We start from the raw sequence: 16605 nt of genomic DNA, 5'->3' as shown, positions 1-16605 counted from the left end.
GTTTCTTACAAGCAAAAGATGACAAATAAGAGTTCTTGTAAAATAATGTTATCACAATCCATTATCCCAAGAAAAATCTTCTAAAATTCATTCCAATAAAATTCAACACTCATTATTATATTTTAAGCAATTAGGAATGGAAGAATATTTTCTTAACTTGGTTAAGAATTGCTACCTCAAATTATCAGATAGTGTGATATTTTATTGTAAGGCCCTCTCACTCACTCACTACCGTCGAGTCAATTTCAACTCATAGACACCCCTCCTTAGGTTTCTGAGGCGGTATCTCTATGGAAGTAGATTGCCCAGTCTTCATTCCAAGGAGTGGCAGGTGGGTTTGAATCACCAGCCTTCTGGTTATCAGTCAAATGCCTTAGGCACTATGCCACCAGAGCTCTCAACATAAGGCCTTAGACAAGTCCAATTAAAAACCAGGAGCAGAGTAAGAATGTCCACAAATCTGCCATTTCCTTTATTATCTAACATTGTTCCAGAAGTTTTGATCAGTGCAATAAAATAACAAAAACAAGAGTTATAACTATTGGAAAGGTCCCTGGGTGACGCAATTTGCACTCAACTGCGAACCTAAAAAGGAGCTCTGGTGGTACAGTGGTTAAGGCATTTGGCTACTAACCAAATGGTCAGTGGTTTGAACCCACCAGCCACACTCTGAAAGAAAGATGAGGCAGTCTGCTTCTATAAAGATTTACTTCTTGGAAACCCAGTGGGAGTTGCTATGAGTCGGAATCCACTCAACGGCAGTGGGTTTGGTTTGAGTTTGGCTAACCGAAAGGTTGGTGATTTGAACCTACCCAGTGGTGTTGTGGAAGGAAAGGCCTGACAATCCGCTTTCATAACAGCCACAGCCAAGGAAAGTCTATGGGGCACTTCTACTCTGTTACGTGGGGTCACCATAAATCAGAATCAACTGGACAACAACTAAGAACAACAGCAACATTTGAACGGAGGATAAAATTTGTCATTGTTTATGAATATAATCCTATCCCTAGAAAACCTAGGGAAATTAGCTTAAAATGTTTTAAAATGATAGAGTATGGTAATGGTGACTAGATAAATAAACAAATATTTTTCCAACATCTAATCAAGACACAAAGTGAAAAAAATATTGTTCACAATGGCTGAACAAATAAACCCACGAAAATTGAAGTATTAGGAATGCTCTTAACCATGTATTAATAGTGCTCCCTCTACTGGCTATGAAAGACCTGCCTCCCCCTGGTGCTGAGAGCTTTCATCTTCCTGTGTTTTTTTCCCTTCCCCAACATGAATTGAAGTAATGGTTCTGGTTTGGATTTCTGGGGATGGAAAATTTTGCAGATCTGCATTTCCCTTCACCTTTTAGCTGTCATTTTTGTTCCTCCGGAGTCCCTGGGTGGTACAAATGGTTGAGCACTTGGTTACCAACCAAAAGATGGGTGGTCTGAATCCACCCCAAGATGCCTCTGGTAACCTACTTAAGAGAAAAGCCTGGTAACCTACTTCCCAAAAACTCAGCCTCTGAGAACCCTGGGGAGCACAGTTCTACTCTGTCACATGTGGGGTCACTATGAATCAGAGCTGACTTGACAGTAACTGGTTTCTGGTTTGCTGTTGCTTTCCTTAGCAATTGGTTTTTAATGAAGAAAAGAGATGTTATTGATTACAGAGGCAGAATGAGGAGTAATAAAAAAAAAAAAAAAAACCACAGTGCTTGCATTCAGAAGTGAAAGTTTACTTTTCATTGATCTCTTTCAAAAAGGAAAAAAAAAAAAAAAAAAAAAATCAAGAATGAGCTGTACCCTAGAGTGACTGCACAGAGACACTGCTGAGACTGCTCTCACACCAGGGGAGGGGACCATTCAGGGGTCAATGACCCTAACAGAGCACCTGCTCTCTGCAGGATTATGAGCTGGGCCCTAGGGGAAGAGGTATAAAGAATCTTTCGTGGTGGTTGTTGAAAATACACACAACAAAACATACACCAAGACAATTATACTACATGTACAATGTAGTGATGTTGATTACATTCTTCAAGTTGAAGGGGACAAGCATATATAAAAAAAGACTTGATCACTGGGGGTTGGTGGGGTCAAGGTATGTACAACATAGTTCTGGGGACAGAAAAGAGCTGAAGGATGTATTAAAAGCAACATTTGACAAAGCCACATTTATACAGAGCAAAGAGACCAGAACCCATCAGTGATGGGCAGATCTGGGTGAAAGAATGCTAGGCTCTGGTGGAGTTAATCAGAGAAAACATTCCAAAGAGAGATGATTCTTAATGACAATGTAGAAAGAAAGGTGGAAAAAATCCACCAGTGGGAGAAGAGGCAGAAGGAAATGGAAGTGGCTTGACCTGGTGCCAGTTTTCACTCAGTGCTGGAGGCACTGGCCTGAAAGTGTAGGGGGAAATGTCTGTGCTGGATCAAGGTGAGTGGTGATACTCGGAAGTTGGGAGCTGTTATCAGAGAGAGCTGAGATCGCTACTGTTGGATGCCACAAACCATCTGACTGAGGTCAATAAGAACACTGCTACATTTGGCTTCAAAGGTATGACATTTTACGGCAGACTCATCTTTCAAATAAGGAGCTCTAGTAGCGTAGTGTCTAATGCGCTTGACTGCTAACCAGAAGGCTAGCAGTTCAAACCCACCAGCCACTCCTCGGAAGGAAGGTTGAGCAATCTACTTCTGTAGTGATACTGCCTCAGAAACCCAAGGAGGGGTTGCTCTGAGTCGGGTCCAACTCGATAGCACATAACAACAACAACAACAATCTTTCAAATAAATATACTGCTGAGGTTAACATTTTTTATTAGCACCATCCTGGTTGCTTGTAAGGAGAAAGTGTTCTTGGAGAAGGCTGTTTAAGGACAGAGTAAAAATGTGATGCTGCCAAGTGACTTAAAGATGTTTGACAGCAGATGACTTCTCAGATGTCCTGATAAGTGGGCAGAAGGGCTGGTTTTACCTCCGGAGAAATACGGGCCAATAAACTGATAACTGGAGCCTGCTAAAATTTTAACTAATCTTCAAAGTTATTGTAAGTCATGTTGTTAGAAATAAATATAATGGCCTTTTATTTGAGATACTTCTGTGAGCTTAGAGGGTCAGATGCTAAAATCTGTACAAATAGTTGCCTGTACGAGTAATCACCCTATGAGGAGTACAGTTTCCAGTTCAGTGAAGTCATATTCCTCCATATTATATGTGACTGGCATCTTATGTGTTGTTTACATAACATATAAACAATGAACTGAGGCTATCCAGTAGGCCCGAGTATCTGTGAGTGTCTTCAATGAATTCTTATTCTAAAGGAGCAAGCCTCCAATGCTCACCATTGAACTGCAACAAATTCCATAAGGGACACTGTCTAATTGACCAACTAGACTCACTAGGGTGAGAGAGGTATTTTATGCTCAGTACCAGTGGGGTTGTTATTTCTGAGATCAGGACAGACTGCTGGGCTCAAAAAGGCTCTCCAGAAGCCCTTTAACCCATGTTCTAGCCTCTAAACCAGAACACATTAAAGTAACCCCAGCTCACCCGGTTTTGGGAAAGCCCTCAAAAAAAGGTGATTCTACTAGCTCCCATAAACACTCATCCATGTGCCTCATGCAGGAATTTCTACACTGAGTCTCTCACCCTGCAATTGAAACCTCTTCTTTTTTGCTGTTCCAAAATACATCCCCTGTGGGCTTCAAGAGTAAGACGTGAGTGTCCAGGTATCTCAGGAGAACTGGGTCAAATGAAGATCTAAGACTCTTTAGAACCTCAGGAGAAAGTTAAAAACCAGTTGCTGTCAAGTCACCTATGACTCATGATGACTCGAAGTATGTCAGGGTAGAACTGGATTCCATCGGGTTTTCATGGCTGTGACCTTTTGGAAGTGGACCACCAGGTTTTTCTTCCGAGGTGCTTCTGGGTGGGTTTGAACCTCCAACCTTTTGGTTAGCAGCCCAGCACTTAACCATTTGTGCCAGCCAGGAGAAAGTTAGATATGAGAGGGTAGGTAAGTTGCCCAGCCTGCCCTTGTGGGTCATAACTGCTTCAGACCCTCCAGGAGAGGTTAAGGTGAGGTGAGGGTGTTAGCCTAGAGATCAGTTATATTTGGCTGGAGAAAGAGCCCCATCGTGAGTCTTTAAAAAAAAAAAAAAAAAAAAGCAATCTCACTGTCTTCGAGTTGGATTCGACTCATAGTGACCCCTCCTTGGGTTTCAGAGGTGGTATCACTTCAGAAGTAGATCACCCAATCTTCCTTCCAAGGAGTGGCTGGTGATTCACCAGCCTTCTGGGTAACAGTCAAATGCCTTAGGCATTAGGCCACCAGAGCTTCCATCCTGAGTCTTAGGCTGGGATATCCCTGCCCAAGCCAGGCCAGGTTTACAGTTTAGGCACTTTCAGCTCCACACTGCCACCTTGTGACTCCAGAGCAAACTCCAGGACACTCTTCTGTTTCCTGCTTAAACTGAGTGAAGGGGTACTAGGGAGGTCACCATTCCTCCCCTTTCCCCTTCACCTCCACTCCTGCTCAAGGGTGTCACATTATTTTATCTTGCACATCCTGTTGTTATCAATGCCCCTAAGAAACAAAAGATGTCCAGAAATTTCCTGAATATTAGTTTTATTGGTCAGATTTCAAACACCTCTCTGGGTTCTTGACCTAGGAGTAAGCTGCTGCAACTTGGGCCCAGTCTATCACTTTCGACAGACAGATACGTTTATATGCAAAACACAGTCATCTGGGAAATGACTGGCCTATACCAAATAACATAAAAAGCCATTCCCACAAAGAAATTCCCACAGTCAACAGCTTAACCCCTCCTGTCAACCTCAGTCCTGCCCACCCCCTCTCCCCAGCTCCTGTTTGGGCTTAAAGGACTAAAGTTCTGTATTTCACAAAGTCCATAGAATGGCTGAAACATTTTATAGAAGTGTCCAGCCCAGAGACAAAACATGTGTAGCCCAGAGACATGTCTCCTAGGCTTACCTCTCAGAAACGGGATTGACCCCAAAGAACACAGAACCTCCTTCTTGCTTCCCATTGCTGTCTGCCTTCCAGAACCATATCCAAAGCACATCTGCTGGCCCAGACTATCCATGAGAGTTTCCCACAGGTACTATAAAAGCTGTCATCATAGATTCAGATGAGATCATGCCGTTTCCTTCCATAGTCTCCTAGAAAAGGCTCCTGAGGCCTCCAGCCCAGTGCTTCATTGCTCCTCACCAGCCCCACCATAGGACAACACCAGCTTTCTGTAGAAGAGCAACTGCAACCTCTCTCCGGGAGGAACAGTGAGGGCCCTAACATCTCCATATGGGTAAATTCCCCTCATGCAGTGCGAAACAGAAAACATAATATAGAATACGTAAAGAAGGAAAAGAGTAGATATGGGAGGTGCTTTGGTCAACCTTGATTTCTGGGTTCTTCTTCTTCCTCTCTGAACTCTCCTGGGGTCAATGCACTGGAAGTCACCCATTAGATGCAATCTATAGCCAGGTTATCTTCTCTGACATCAGTAGAACATTTTACCATCTACAGTCTTACAAATTCCTCCCAAGAAGGCATGTATTATTCTTTCTATTTAGCAAATGAGCAAACTGTTGCTTGAAGAGATTGGACAACTCGCCCCAGGTCATACAAGTAGAAAAGCGGTGAGACCTGGACTCAAATCCGGTCTTTGGGGTCCAAGGTTTGTGTCATGATAAACAAAGATTTATTTTGCACCTACTATAGGCACCAGGAGCTCTGGTAGCATAGTGGCTAAAGCACTTGACTGCTAACCAGAAGGCTGGCGGTTCAAACCCACCAGTCACTCCTCGGAAGGAAGGTTGGGCAATCCTACTTCCGTAGTGATACTGCCTTGGAAACCCAAGGAGGGGTCGCTATGAGTCGGGGCCGACTCGACGGCACATAACAACAACAACAACAATAGGCACCAGGGTTCAGTAACTGGTCTAAAGCAAAAAGGAACTTATGTAAGCAGGGGAAGGAGCAGGTTCAACAGCTCAAGCTAGTACAGGTGGCTCCTAAGCCCGGCTCCACTGGCCCACATGGACAGAGAAGAGGCTGGATATCAGAGGCTGACACAGGCCCCAGAGCCCACCTGAAGAGGGAGTCATGGGTCCTCTAATCTGCCTTGAGTCTTGGTCCCATTAGAAGACATATCCCACTCTCCAGTTCTCTAGTACTGAACAAGTTGGGGTGGTTAGCTCATTTGTAATACTCAGCTTAGGCTCTTTTCTTTTAAGAAAGCCTAAGGAGACTTCTGGGAGCTCTGGTAGCATAGTGGCTAAGGCATTTGACTGTTAACCAGAAGGCTGGTGGTTCAAACCCACCAGCCACTCCTCAGAAGGAAGATGGGGCAATCTACTTCCATAGCAATACTGCCTCGGAAACCCAAGGAGGGGTTGCTATGAGTCGGGTCCGACTCGACGGCACATAACAACAACGAGACTTCTTAGGAGCTCTGGTGGCATAGTGCCTAAGCCATTTGACTGCTAACCAGAGGCTGGCAGTTCAAACCCACCAGCCACTCCTTGGAAGGAAACGTGAGCAATCTACTTCTGTAGAGACACTGCCATGGAAACCCAAGGAGGGGTCGCTATGAGGGTCGCTATGAGTCAGAACCGACTTGACAGCAGTGAGTTTAGATTGGTTTGGTTTTAAGGAGACTTCATAGAGCTAAGTGGCCTCTTAAAAATGTATCTGCAAAGCCACAATCTCTCCTTAAAGTTTCCCTAGGTGTAGGGGGCAGGAACTCTTAATTAGGTTAGTAATCCCTTATATTAGTATGCCTATAGTAGGTGCTAGGAGCTCTGGTAGCGTAGTGTCTAAGTCACTTGACTGTTACCCAGAAGACTGGCGGTTCAAACCCACCAGCCACTCGTCAGAAGGAAGGTTGGGCAATCTACTTCCATAGTGATACTGCCTTGGAAACCCAAGGAGGGGTTGCTATGAGTCGAGTCTGACTTCACGGCACATAACAACAACAACATAGTAGGTGCTGGGAACTCTGGTGGTGTAGTGCCTAAGACATTTGACTGCTACCCAGTCACTCCTGGGAAGGAAGACTGGGCAATCTACTTCTGTAGTGATACTGCCTCTGAAACCCAAGGAGGGTCACTGAGTTGGATCCAACTCAACGTCAGTGAGTATAGTAGGTGCTAAATCAATCTTTGTTTATCATGATAATTGGGAGACACAAGGCATACAAGCCTTGGACCCTGGATTGTGCAAATGGTTAACGTTCTCAGATGGTGACCAAAAGGTTGGCAGTTCAAGTCTACCCAGAGACCCTATGGAAGAAAGGCCTGGTGATCTACTTCCAAAAAGTCAGCCATTGAAAACTCAAGGGAAGACAGCTCTACTCTGAAACACATGGGGTCGCCATGAGTTGGGGTTTACATTTGTATAGATGTCATGACTTTACAAACCACTTTTATTTTTTTATTGTGATTTGGGTGCAAATATACAAAGCAGATTCATTTTACTCTCACATATTTCATTTCATGGCACCGATAACAATCCCAACAATAAACAGCTCTCCTCCTATCTCCTCCCTGTGACTCCCCCTTCCCCATCCTTCTTACCTATGCATTCCTATCTGTCTAGTGTTCCCTCTACACAAATGCTGCCCTTCCGATCTCTCACAGTTGACTGTTCTAAGGTGTGCATCTGCCTGGAGTAGATGTTCTGCTCATAGGCCTTTCTGTGGACAAACTACTTTCATATCCACATTCCTATTTGACACTCTTAGCTGAGATGATGAGGATTAGTCAGCATTTTAACAACGTTGTTCAGTGGTAGTACAGAAGCAGGACTCAGGTCTCCTGACTTCTCTGCTGATGTTCTTCTCACCATCAAGGCTGTCTCTCATATTGGAACCCGAAGGGGGTGGGGAGTGTCTTCCATTATATAAATCCCACTGGAGGTAATGAGGAAGAACAGGACAAGGTCCAAGATCCAACCTTGCCCTACAGTCTCTCCTCTCCTCGAAGGAGGATTCAGCACATAGAATCAAGGATAGAAGTGGACAACATGGCCAGGGCAGGACCTACAGTGACCAGAATTGAATCAAAGGGTATAAATGCTACTGCCATGAACTAGTTCTTCTAGAAGTAGTTGGTTACAGCATCCTTTGCCTTTCTCTGCTGTAACATCATTTCTGGTCTTGCATTTGGAAGATCAGCACCCAAAAGACCTTAGAGATCATCTGTGCTCTACAGATGAGAAGACCGTGGCCACGAGAGGGGAGGTGACTTGTCCAAGGTCATATAGTTACCTATAGGCAGAGCTGTGATTCAGATCCTGGGCTCCTGACTTGATCATAGCATCTATATGATTCATAATGAACCTCTGAAGAGCCTCAAGGAAATCCAGAGCTACAATCAAGCTATTTCTCAAAGGATATCTGCTCTGCGTGGCCCAGAAGAAGACACAATCTGGATCACTGGAGGGGCAGAGGGTGGGGGGAAGGGAAGCAACCAAACTCTGATGCCTCTGAGGCTCCCTCACTCTTACTTTTACTGTGACCATCTGCAAATATCCTCCTTTCTTCTACTTCTTTGCATCATCACTCCTAGTGAATACTAAGGGTATATAACACTTTTTCTCGATTACTCACCCTGCAAAGGGTGCTAGTATAGGGAGAAGAGGAGCTAACTTTTGCAAAGTTTTACTAGGTACCAGGTGCTATACAAATTCTGGACCTCCATTAGGCCATGTCCCTTCAGTAGACAGGTAGGCAGAGGTAGGTGAAGTCCCGCATACCCATTCACTTCACTAAATAATACATTAAAAAAAAAAAAAAAAATTCCAGGATCCAAATAGGGTCCCCCTCACAGTTTTTCACTCCTTCCCTCTCTCGGTTGGGCTGTTGTTGTTGTTATTTGCTGTCAAGTCGGACCTGACTCATAGCGACCCCTCCTTGGCTTTCCAAGGCAGTATCACTATGGAAGTAGATTGCCCCATCTTCCTTACGAGGAGTGGCTGGTGGGTTTGAACCGCCAGGCTTCTGGTTAGCAGTCAAGTGCCTTAGGCACTATGCTACCAGAGCTCTTGAAGAGACCAATAGTTCTATCTTATGTGCCTGCTCACAAGCTTTTAAAACCACAGGCAGTACTCACCGAACTAGGATGTAGAACATTATCTTTACGAACTGTTATACCAGTTGACCTAGGTGTCCCTGAGACTGTGGTCTTTAGCCTTCAAGCCCAATAACTCAATCCCACTGTTGTTGTTGTTATGTGCCCTCAAGTTAGACCTGACTCATAGTGACCACTCCTTGGGTTTCCGAGGCAGTATCACAATGAAAGTAGATTGCCCCATCTTCCTTCCGAGGAGTGGCTGGTGGGTTTGAACTGCCAGCCTTCTGGTTAGCAGTCAAGTGCCTTAGGCACTACGCTACCAGAGCTCGGTTGGGCTGGGCTGGGCTAATTAGGCTAGAATGGGAATGAGTAACAAGGCATGAGACCAGACTCTGGGTTCCTGTCTTATCTAAACAGTGTCATCCTAGGCATTCACCAGATCTGGGCCCCTCCACCACATTTGCCACCTGTATGATCACAGATACTCTAGCAGGGACGCAGGCAGTTTGATCCTTCTCGACTCCCAGCATCTGAGATTAGGAGCTCATAGGGGCAGCTCTGAGACCTGGGGCAGCTGTGGCAATAAAGTAGGGCCAGTCATTCTGGCCTCCCTACTCTGCCCAAACTGAGTTCCCACTAACCTCAACCCTCACCCTTCCAGCTTTCACATCTGGTGTTTGAGATGGGCAGAGAAACTCCACTAGCCCTGTGGACAGTGCCAGACTCCAAGGAGTTGGCCCTAGAAGATGCTCAGCTCAGTGATGGCCTCCCTGCCTGCCTGCTCTAGGTCCTTGGGCGACTCTTCAGGCTCATGCCTCCCACTGAGACTGAGGCTGAGGTTGAGGGTGGGTGGGCAGCTGGAACGGGTGAGTAGTGTGGTTCGACGGCTTGAAAGGCTACCATTGGAGAGCTGCCTGCTCATCTGGGGACGGGGACCCCCACAGCAGACCAGATGGTGCAAGGGGCGTGGCAGCAGGTGGCTGTTAAAGCCCATGTAGATCCAGGGGTTGCAGCAGCTGCTGAGGTTTCCCAAAAGCATGGAGATGGTGAAAGCCACATCGGTTGAATCTGCTGAGAGAAGCATGGAAAACCTTAGAATTTCAGGGACAGAAGGGACAGGGAGAAAAAAGTTCAGGAGGCCCTCACTGAATGGATGAGGACACTGAGTTCCAGAGAGAAGGGATTCACTTGAGGTCCTATAATTACATAGTAGCACAACCCAGATTTGAATCTGAGACTCCAGATTCCAAAGTCTTATCTCACTGATTTTTTTCTTTGTATCTATAGGGTAAGGCTGGGAGCGAAGTTTGTTCCAAGTTGAAGTCAGAGGGGAAAATACAGTCAGGGATAGGACCACCCCAAATAGGAGAAACTGTCTTTGTTCTAAAACCTAGACCTTGAATACCCTTATGGATATAGACTTAGGATGAAGCAACTTCTATAAACATGCTTCTAGGCCACAAGATCAAGTTCAGACATCCCCCCCCACTTTTTTTTTATCACCATCCCTATTTATGTCATAGATCATGGATGCACACTACCTTTTGGATTCTGTCCTCCTTAAAGCCTCAGGGGCAGTTGCACTCATTCAGTTGTTTAGACATTTGAGCCTTTGAGTCCTAACTCTGTGCAAGGCCCTAGGCTGGGGACATGGTAGGACAGGCAGTAGAGATGGAGTAGCCGCCAGGGACCCATGCCATGATCTCTAGCTACAGCAGAGGAGCAGCTTCCAGGTACAGGGTATCCAACCATTCTTTTCCAGTCCAAGCACTCTTCTGTGTCCTCAGGAGCCTATACTCAGGGAATGCACCTTCCTGCAGCAAAAAACTAATTTCACTTTTAGGCAGTCAAAATATGAAAGTGCAAAGACTGGTAAGATTCCTTCCAGGCATCATATTCTTTCTAAAGATGAAATGAAACTCCTCATGGGTCAACAATTAAGCTGCGGGGATGGATCCCAGTCTCTTACTAGATAACACCATGATTAGTTATGTCACAGGTCACATGGAGTGACTTTGTTTCTAATGCTTTGCATGGGAAGTTGTAGAGCCATTGAAGCAATGTCAGGACTGGATGGAATCTTAGGGGTAAATTTAAACTGTAAATTTTTACTTCACAATTAATAAGAACCACCATCTGAACCTAGATTTTCTGGCACTAAAACAGAGATCCTGCACCCCACCATAGTTTGCTCCCAACTAGCAAAGTCAAAGGCAAATCCCACACGCCTACTCTGCAAAGCACCGTGAGAGCTTCAGACTCATTGGTTCCCTGTGCACACTGCCCAATGAGGTACTCACAAGTATGGCCACTCATGGCCCAAAGGAAGGGAAGACACAGGACTGGGACATAGGACAAAGAACATTTGCTAGAAGGCACATGGGCCTAGATCCACTGCAGAGGGAAGTGAATGTGAAGGAGGAGGGACCAGATTCAACAGCAAATTCATCCTCCTTCAGCTTGGCTGAGGTTCCTCCCTGCTTTCCAGGAAATAGGAGTAGGGGTTGTAGAAGACTTGGGGAATTGCTTTGGCTAAAGAGATGGTATAAGCATTCATCCCTTCTGCTCCACTGATGTGTATTTAGTGCCAAATTTCAACCAGCAACAGGGGGTTCTACCAGTTTCTGCAATTGTAACTTGGTTGGGCCTCCATCTGAGCCAGGCCTGGTGCAGGGGCTGGAGATGTGCCACAGAGAAAGTGCCAACATCCACAGAAACTCTGTGCTCCACTCTTAGCCCTTGAGGGCAGGTGCATATGCCCAGCCACAGACATCCATTGCTGTAACTCAGCTTGCAATCCCTGGCAGGACAGAAGCAGTGAGACAGGCAAGCTCTAACCACAGTCTTAGGGACAGGAGGTCAGAGGCCAACACGCTGAGGAGGAGAACTGTGTGTACTGGTAAATAAATTTTAAATAATGATTCTTAGCCCAGCAACAAAGGTGCCCTAAGGGCTTTCATTCTTCTAAGAGAGCACATTGTCTGCAAGACAACACTTTGTTCCTACATTCTTTACACAGAGGCCCTTAACCCACTGCCATCTAGTTGATTCTGATGGAAAGCAACCCTATAGGAGAGAGTAGAAATGCCCCATAGGATTCCCCAGGCTATAAATCTTTGCGGAAGCAGGCTGTCACATCTTTGTCCTGTGGAGTGGCTGGTGGGTTCGAACCACTGACGTTTTGGTTAGCAGCCCAATGCTATAAGCACAGCACCACCAGAGCTCCTTGAGGGCCCTTAATAAGTGGTAAATCTCTCTACACAGGAGAGGGATGGGGTACTAAAGGACAGGGTCATGATGATGAGGGACACGGTAGACAAGTAGGAAAGCTCCACTAGCTGAGGGGCAGCATCCCCATCTTCTCATAGGTCCATCTCAAAAGTGGGCAGTAACCACCTCACCCCTGGTGTCATCAGCTAAGTTTGTGACTATGGAGAGTAAAACATGTCATGAATAAAGCTTGACCGATAAAGACCTTGATTCAAGTCCTGGTTCTGTCACTTGCTAGCAGTGACACTTTGGAACATTTACTTACCTCTCTGAGCCTCAGGTTACTCAGATGTGCTCTAGAGAAGGTCATCACTAATTAGCATGAGGAATGACTATGGTGAGCATGAGGAAACCCTTCTTCCTTCTATTCTATGCTTGGCCAGAGCAAGTCATTCCCTACAGTTTACTATAATTAATATATTCATTGCAAAAAGGGTAATTTGCAAACAGGCCTTCCTCCAGACTGAGGTAAAAATGGTGGCCAAGAAGGTAGAAAAGATTGAAGTTGTCAAAGATTTCATATTACTTGGATCCACAATCAACATCCATGGAAGCAGCAGTCAAGAAATCAGATGCCGCATTGCACTGGGAAAATCACCTGCAAAAGACCTCTTTAAAATGTTGAAGAGCAAAGATGTCACTTTGAAGACTAAGGTGCGCCAAACCCAAGCCATGGTATTTTTAACAGCCTCATGTGCACGTGAAAGCTGGACAATGAAAAGGAAGATCAAAGAAGAGTTGATGCTTTTGAGTTGTGGTGTTGGCGAAGAATATTGAAAGTGCCATGGACTGCCAGAAGAAGGAATAAATCTGTCCTGGAAGAAGTGCAGCCAGAATGTTCCTTGGAAGCGAGAATGGCCAGACTTGTCTCATCTACTTTGGTCATGATGTCAGAAGGGGCCATTCCCTAGAGAAGGATGTCATACTTGGCAAAGTGGAGGGTCAATGAAAAAGGGAAAAACCCTCAACAACATGGATTGACACAGTGGCTATGATAATGGGCTCAAGTGTAGCTAGGATTGTGAGGCTGGCGCAGGACTGCACAGTATTTTGTTCTATGGGGTCACTATGAGTTGGAGCCAACTCGATGGCACCTAACAACAATGAGAAGAAGGTACAATGGAGCTGTGACCATTTGTTATTAATTTTGTGCTTCTTTTGCAGGGTTGTATAAAATTTATGAACCACTTTCCTCTAATTTCACCTCTCTAGAGAAGTGAAGCATTTGGCTAGAGCAAAACAAGATTAAGAACAAAAGCATAAGGGAGGGGGAACACTACTCTAAGAGCTGGTAGGAACTGGTAGCCTGGGTGTCCTGGTCAGTGAACTCTCAGAAAGTTTCCAGAGGAACTATGCATAGGGTCTTCCTAGGGCAGTTCAATACTATGCCCATCATGTAGCCATAGCTTTGCACACTAGAGAGTGCACTGCAGAGCACACAGGCCCGTGCACAGTCACCCAGGTGATCAGCACACACTTGTCCTTATACTCCACTCCTACTCAGGGCAGAAGGAACAGGTACCTTAGAATACCACTCTACCAACACTTAGGCTGCCCTGACACAGACCCTGCCTTCCTGAGGATAAGCTCACTCCTGATGGCCGGACCATCAGGCAGTGTCTAAAGCTCAGAAGGTTGCTGTCAACCTGACCCCAGAAAAGTGGCCAGAGCAAGTCTTCCCATGTGCCAACTGGAACACAGTCCTCTTGGAGGGTCACATTTTCTGTCTCACCTAAGAGGAAGGACTTACTTCTCACCACTTCTAGAGCCAGGGTTAGGTGAAGGCAGACATGAGAAAGGAGCAACATTGGGTTCTACTCTTCACTTTGCTACTCCTTGGCTGTACGGGGTCTTAGACAAGTCATGTTTCTTCTTTGAGCCTCTGTTTCCTCATTATCAAAATGAAAGGATTTGTTATGGATTGAACTGAGTCCCTCAGAAGTACATGTTGGAATCCTAACCCCTGTACCTGTGGACGTAATCCCATATGAGAGCAGGGCTTTCTTTGTATGCTAATGATATGATATCAGGGTAGGATGTGTCTTAAACCTAATCACACCTGAGTAATAAAAAGAGCAGATAAGACATAGAGTGAAGCAAGTATAAATGGGGAAAAGACTGATGCCACGTGGAGATTGCCAAGGGATACCAGGGTTGCAGAAGCTGAGACAAGGATTCTCCCCAAGAGCTGACAGAGAGAGAGACTTCCCCTAGGACTGGTGCCCTGATTTTGGACTTCCAGACCCTGAGCTGGGAGAAAATAAATTTCTGTTCTTTAAAATTACTCAGCTGTGGTATTGCTGTTACAGCAGCACTAGGAAACTAAGACAAGGTTGAACTTGAAATTTCAGGGTTGTCATGTGCCAACCTAATTAATTGGAAGTGGCTATTAAGGAGTCCAAAGTCACATCCAGGTACAGGAGGAGAGTGGTGTGAGAGACAGTTTGTAGGTCCCAAAATGCCCTCCTGGACTGGATCATTTGAAAATCTCTTTCAGCTCCATCATTCCATGACCCTAAAGCTCATCTAGCAAACTGGTGGTTGGCTGGCCAAATCTGTCAATGGTCATATTTCATTAGGGCCACATTGTTGTTGTTGTTGTTATGTGTCGTCGAGTCAAACCCGACTCATAGCGACCCCTCCTTGGGTTTCCAAGGCAGTATCACTACGGAAGTAGGATTGCCCAACCTTCCTTCCGAGGAGTGGCTGGTAGGTTTGAACTGCCAGCCGTCTGGTTAGCAGGCAAGTGTCTTAGCCACTATGCTACCAGAGCTCCTAGGGCCACATAGTATGTTTAAATTTTAAAATTAGTCAACCAAATTTCAAAATTTCAGGAGACTTTACATAAAAGATACTCCTGTGGCATACTCATGTGGCATCAGTTGGCTGGATGGTAGTTGTAGTTGCCCCTTTTCACATGGGGTGAGCACTATCTTTCTTACCTGCTTCACGCATTTGCTACCTGCCTGAGCCCTGAGAGGTACTGGGTTTGCAGGCCCGGTCTGAATCCTCCCATCTTCCCTTCCCTATTCTTCTCTACCTTTCCCCCTTCCACCCAGACCATTCACTTGCCTTCATCAGGTGCATTCTCATCCCACACAGACCACATCTGGACACTAAAGAAGGGTGCCCAGCAGGCAATATAGGCCAGCACAATGACAAAGGTCATCTTCACAGTTCGGATCTTGGCCCGGGAGATGGTGCTGATGCTGCTGACCCGGGATGGCAGCCCCCACGTGGCTGTAGCTGGGGCTGACTGGGAGGGCCTGTCCCAAGTTCTCCAGCCCCCTCTTCCCACTCTCCAGGCCTGTGTCTTGACCTTCAGGTTCTTACAGATCTCATGGCAGATGAGGCTGTAGCAGGCTGTGAGCACAGCCACAGGTAGGATGAAGATGGCCAGGGTGGTCCAGGTGATGTAGGCCCGTAGCCCCCAGGGGAAGCGGAAGTCTGCCCAGCAGTCCAGCACACCTGAGCCCTTGATCACTTCCTTCAAGGAAAATATGAAGATTTGGGGGAGGCTGAGGACTGCGGCCAGCAACCAGGGCACAGTGATGAGTGGGTAGGTGGATTGGCTGGGCTGCTGGAGGCTGCGCAAGGGGTGACAGACCGCCAGGTAGCGGTCCAGTGTCATGGCCAGCAGCATGTAGGTGGAGGCGAACATGCTGAGCACTTGCAGGTACTTGACAGCCCGGCAGAGGAGGTCAGGGCCTTGGAATCGGTAGGTAATGTCCCAGAGTAGCTGCGGCAGCACCTGGAAGAGCGCCACACCCAGGTCAGTCAAGGCCAGGTGTAACACAAACAGGTGCATGCGGGAGCGTTTGCGGCCTGGCTGGCCCAGAGTCAGCAACACAGCCAGGTTGCCTCCTGTTGCAAGGACCAGGACAGTGGCTAGGACCCCAATTTCCACCTTGGCCAGCTCCTCATCCCGGCCCAGCCAGGGTGTCGTGGCATTGGGGACAGAGAGGGTGCCTCCAAGGGTGGGGCTGGTAGTAGCCCAAGGAAGCCTAGAATCCATGTCAAGATTTGCTGAGAAGGAAGATGACGGAGAATAGTGAGGCTAGATGGATGGGATGGAATAGGAGGCAAAGATTTAAGCTGGAGAGAAAGAAGGGTGAGAATGACAGAGAAAAGGCTCGAAAATAGTTCAGGGCACAGGGATAGGAAGGAAGAGGGAGAATGAGGTAAGAAAGGAGAAAATGTGGAGGAACCAGGAGCAAAGACAGGGAGTAGCTCTGGAAGCAGGTGT

The 16605-nt window shown here is 46.3% G+C and overlaps 1 protein-coding gene across 1 annotated transcript; it reads right to left on the bottom strand.

The window, feature by feature from the left end:
• Positions 1 to 9828: 9828 nt before the first annotated feature.
• Positions 9829 to 16374, bottom strand: AVPR1B (arginine vasopressin receptor 1B). Its single transcript, XM_007953296.1, has 2 exons — positions 15432 to 16374; positions 9829 to 10157 (listed from the first exon to the last, which is right to left on the bottom strand). Exons 1-2 carry the CDS (start codon positions 16372 to 16374, stop codon positions 9829 to 9831), a joined length of 1272 nt encoding a protein of 423 aa, XP_007951487.1.
• Between the last annotated feature and the right edge of the window lie 231 nt (positions 16375 to 16605).

This window comes from Orycteropus afer, unplaced genomic scaffold (genome assembly GCF_000298275.1).
Source record: "Orycteropus afer afer isolate SDZICR_OR568_19922 unplaced genomic scaffold, OryAfe1.0 scaffold00013, whole genome shotgun sequence".
NCBI classification, from domain to species: Eukaryota; Metazoa; Chordata; class Mammalia; order Tubulidentata; family Orycteropodidae; genus Orycteropus; species Orycteropus afer.
The sequence above is the reverse complement of the archived record's forward strand: the minus strand, read 5'-3'. Positions and strand labels throughout refer to the sequence as shown.

Coding starts and splice junctions, on each gene's coding strand:
- AVPR1B (XM_007953296.1), bottom strand. CDS start 16,374: ATGGATTCTAGGCTTCCTTGGGCTACTACCAGCCCCACCCTTGGAGGC. Junction 10,158..15,431: donor TGAGAATGCACCTGATGAAG/GCAAGTGAATGG, acceptor TTCTCTCAGCAG/ATTCAACCGATGTGGCTTTC.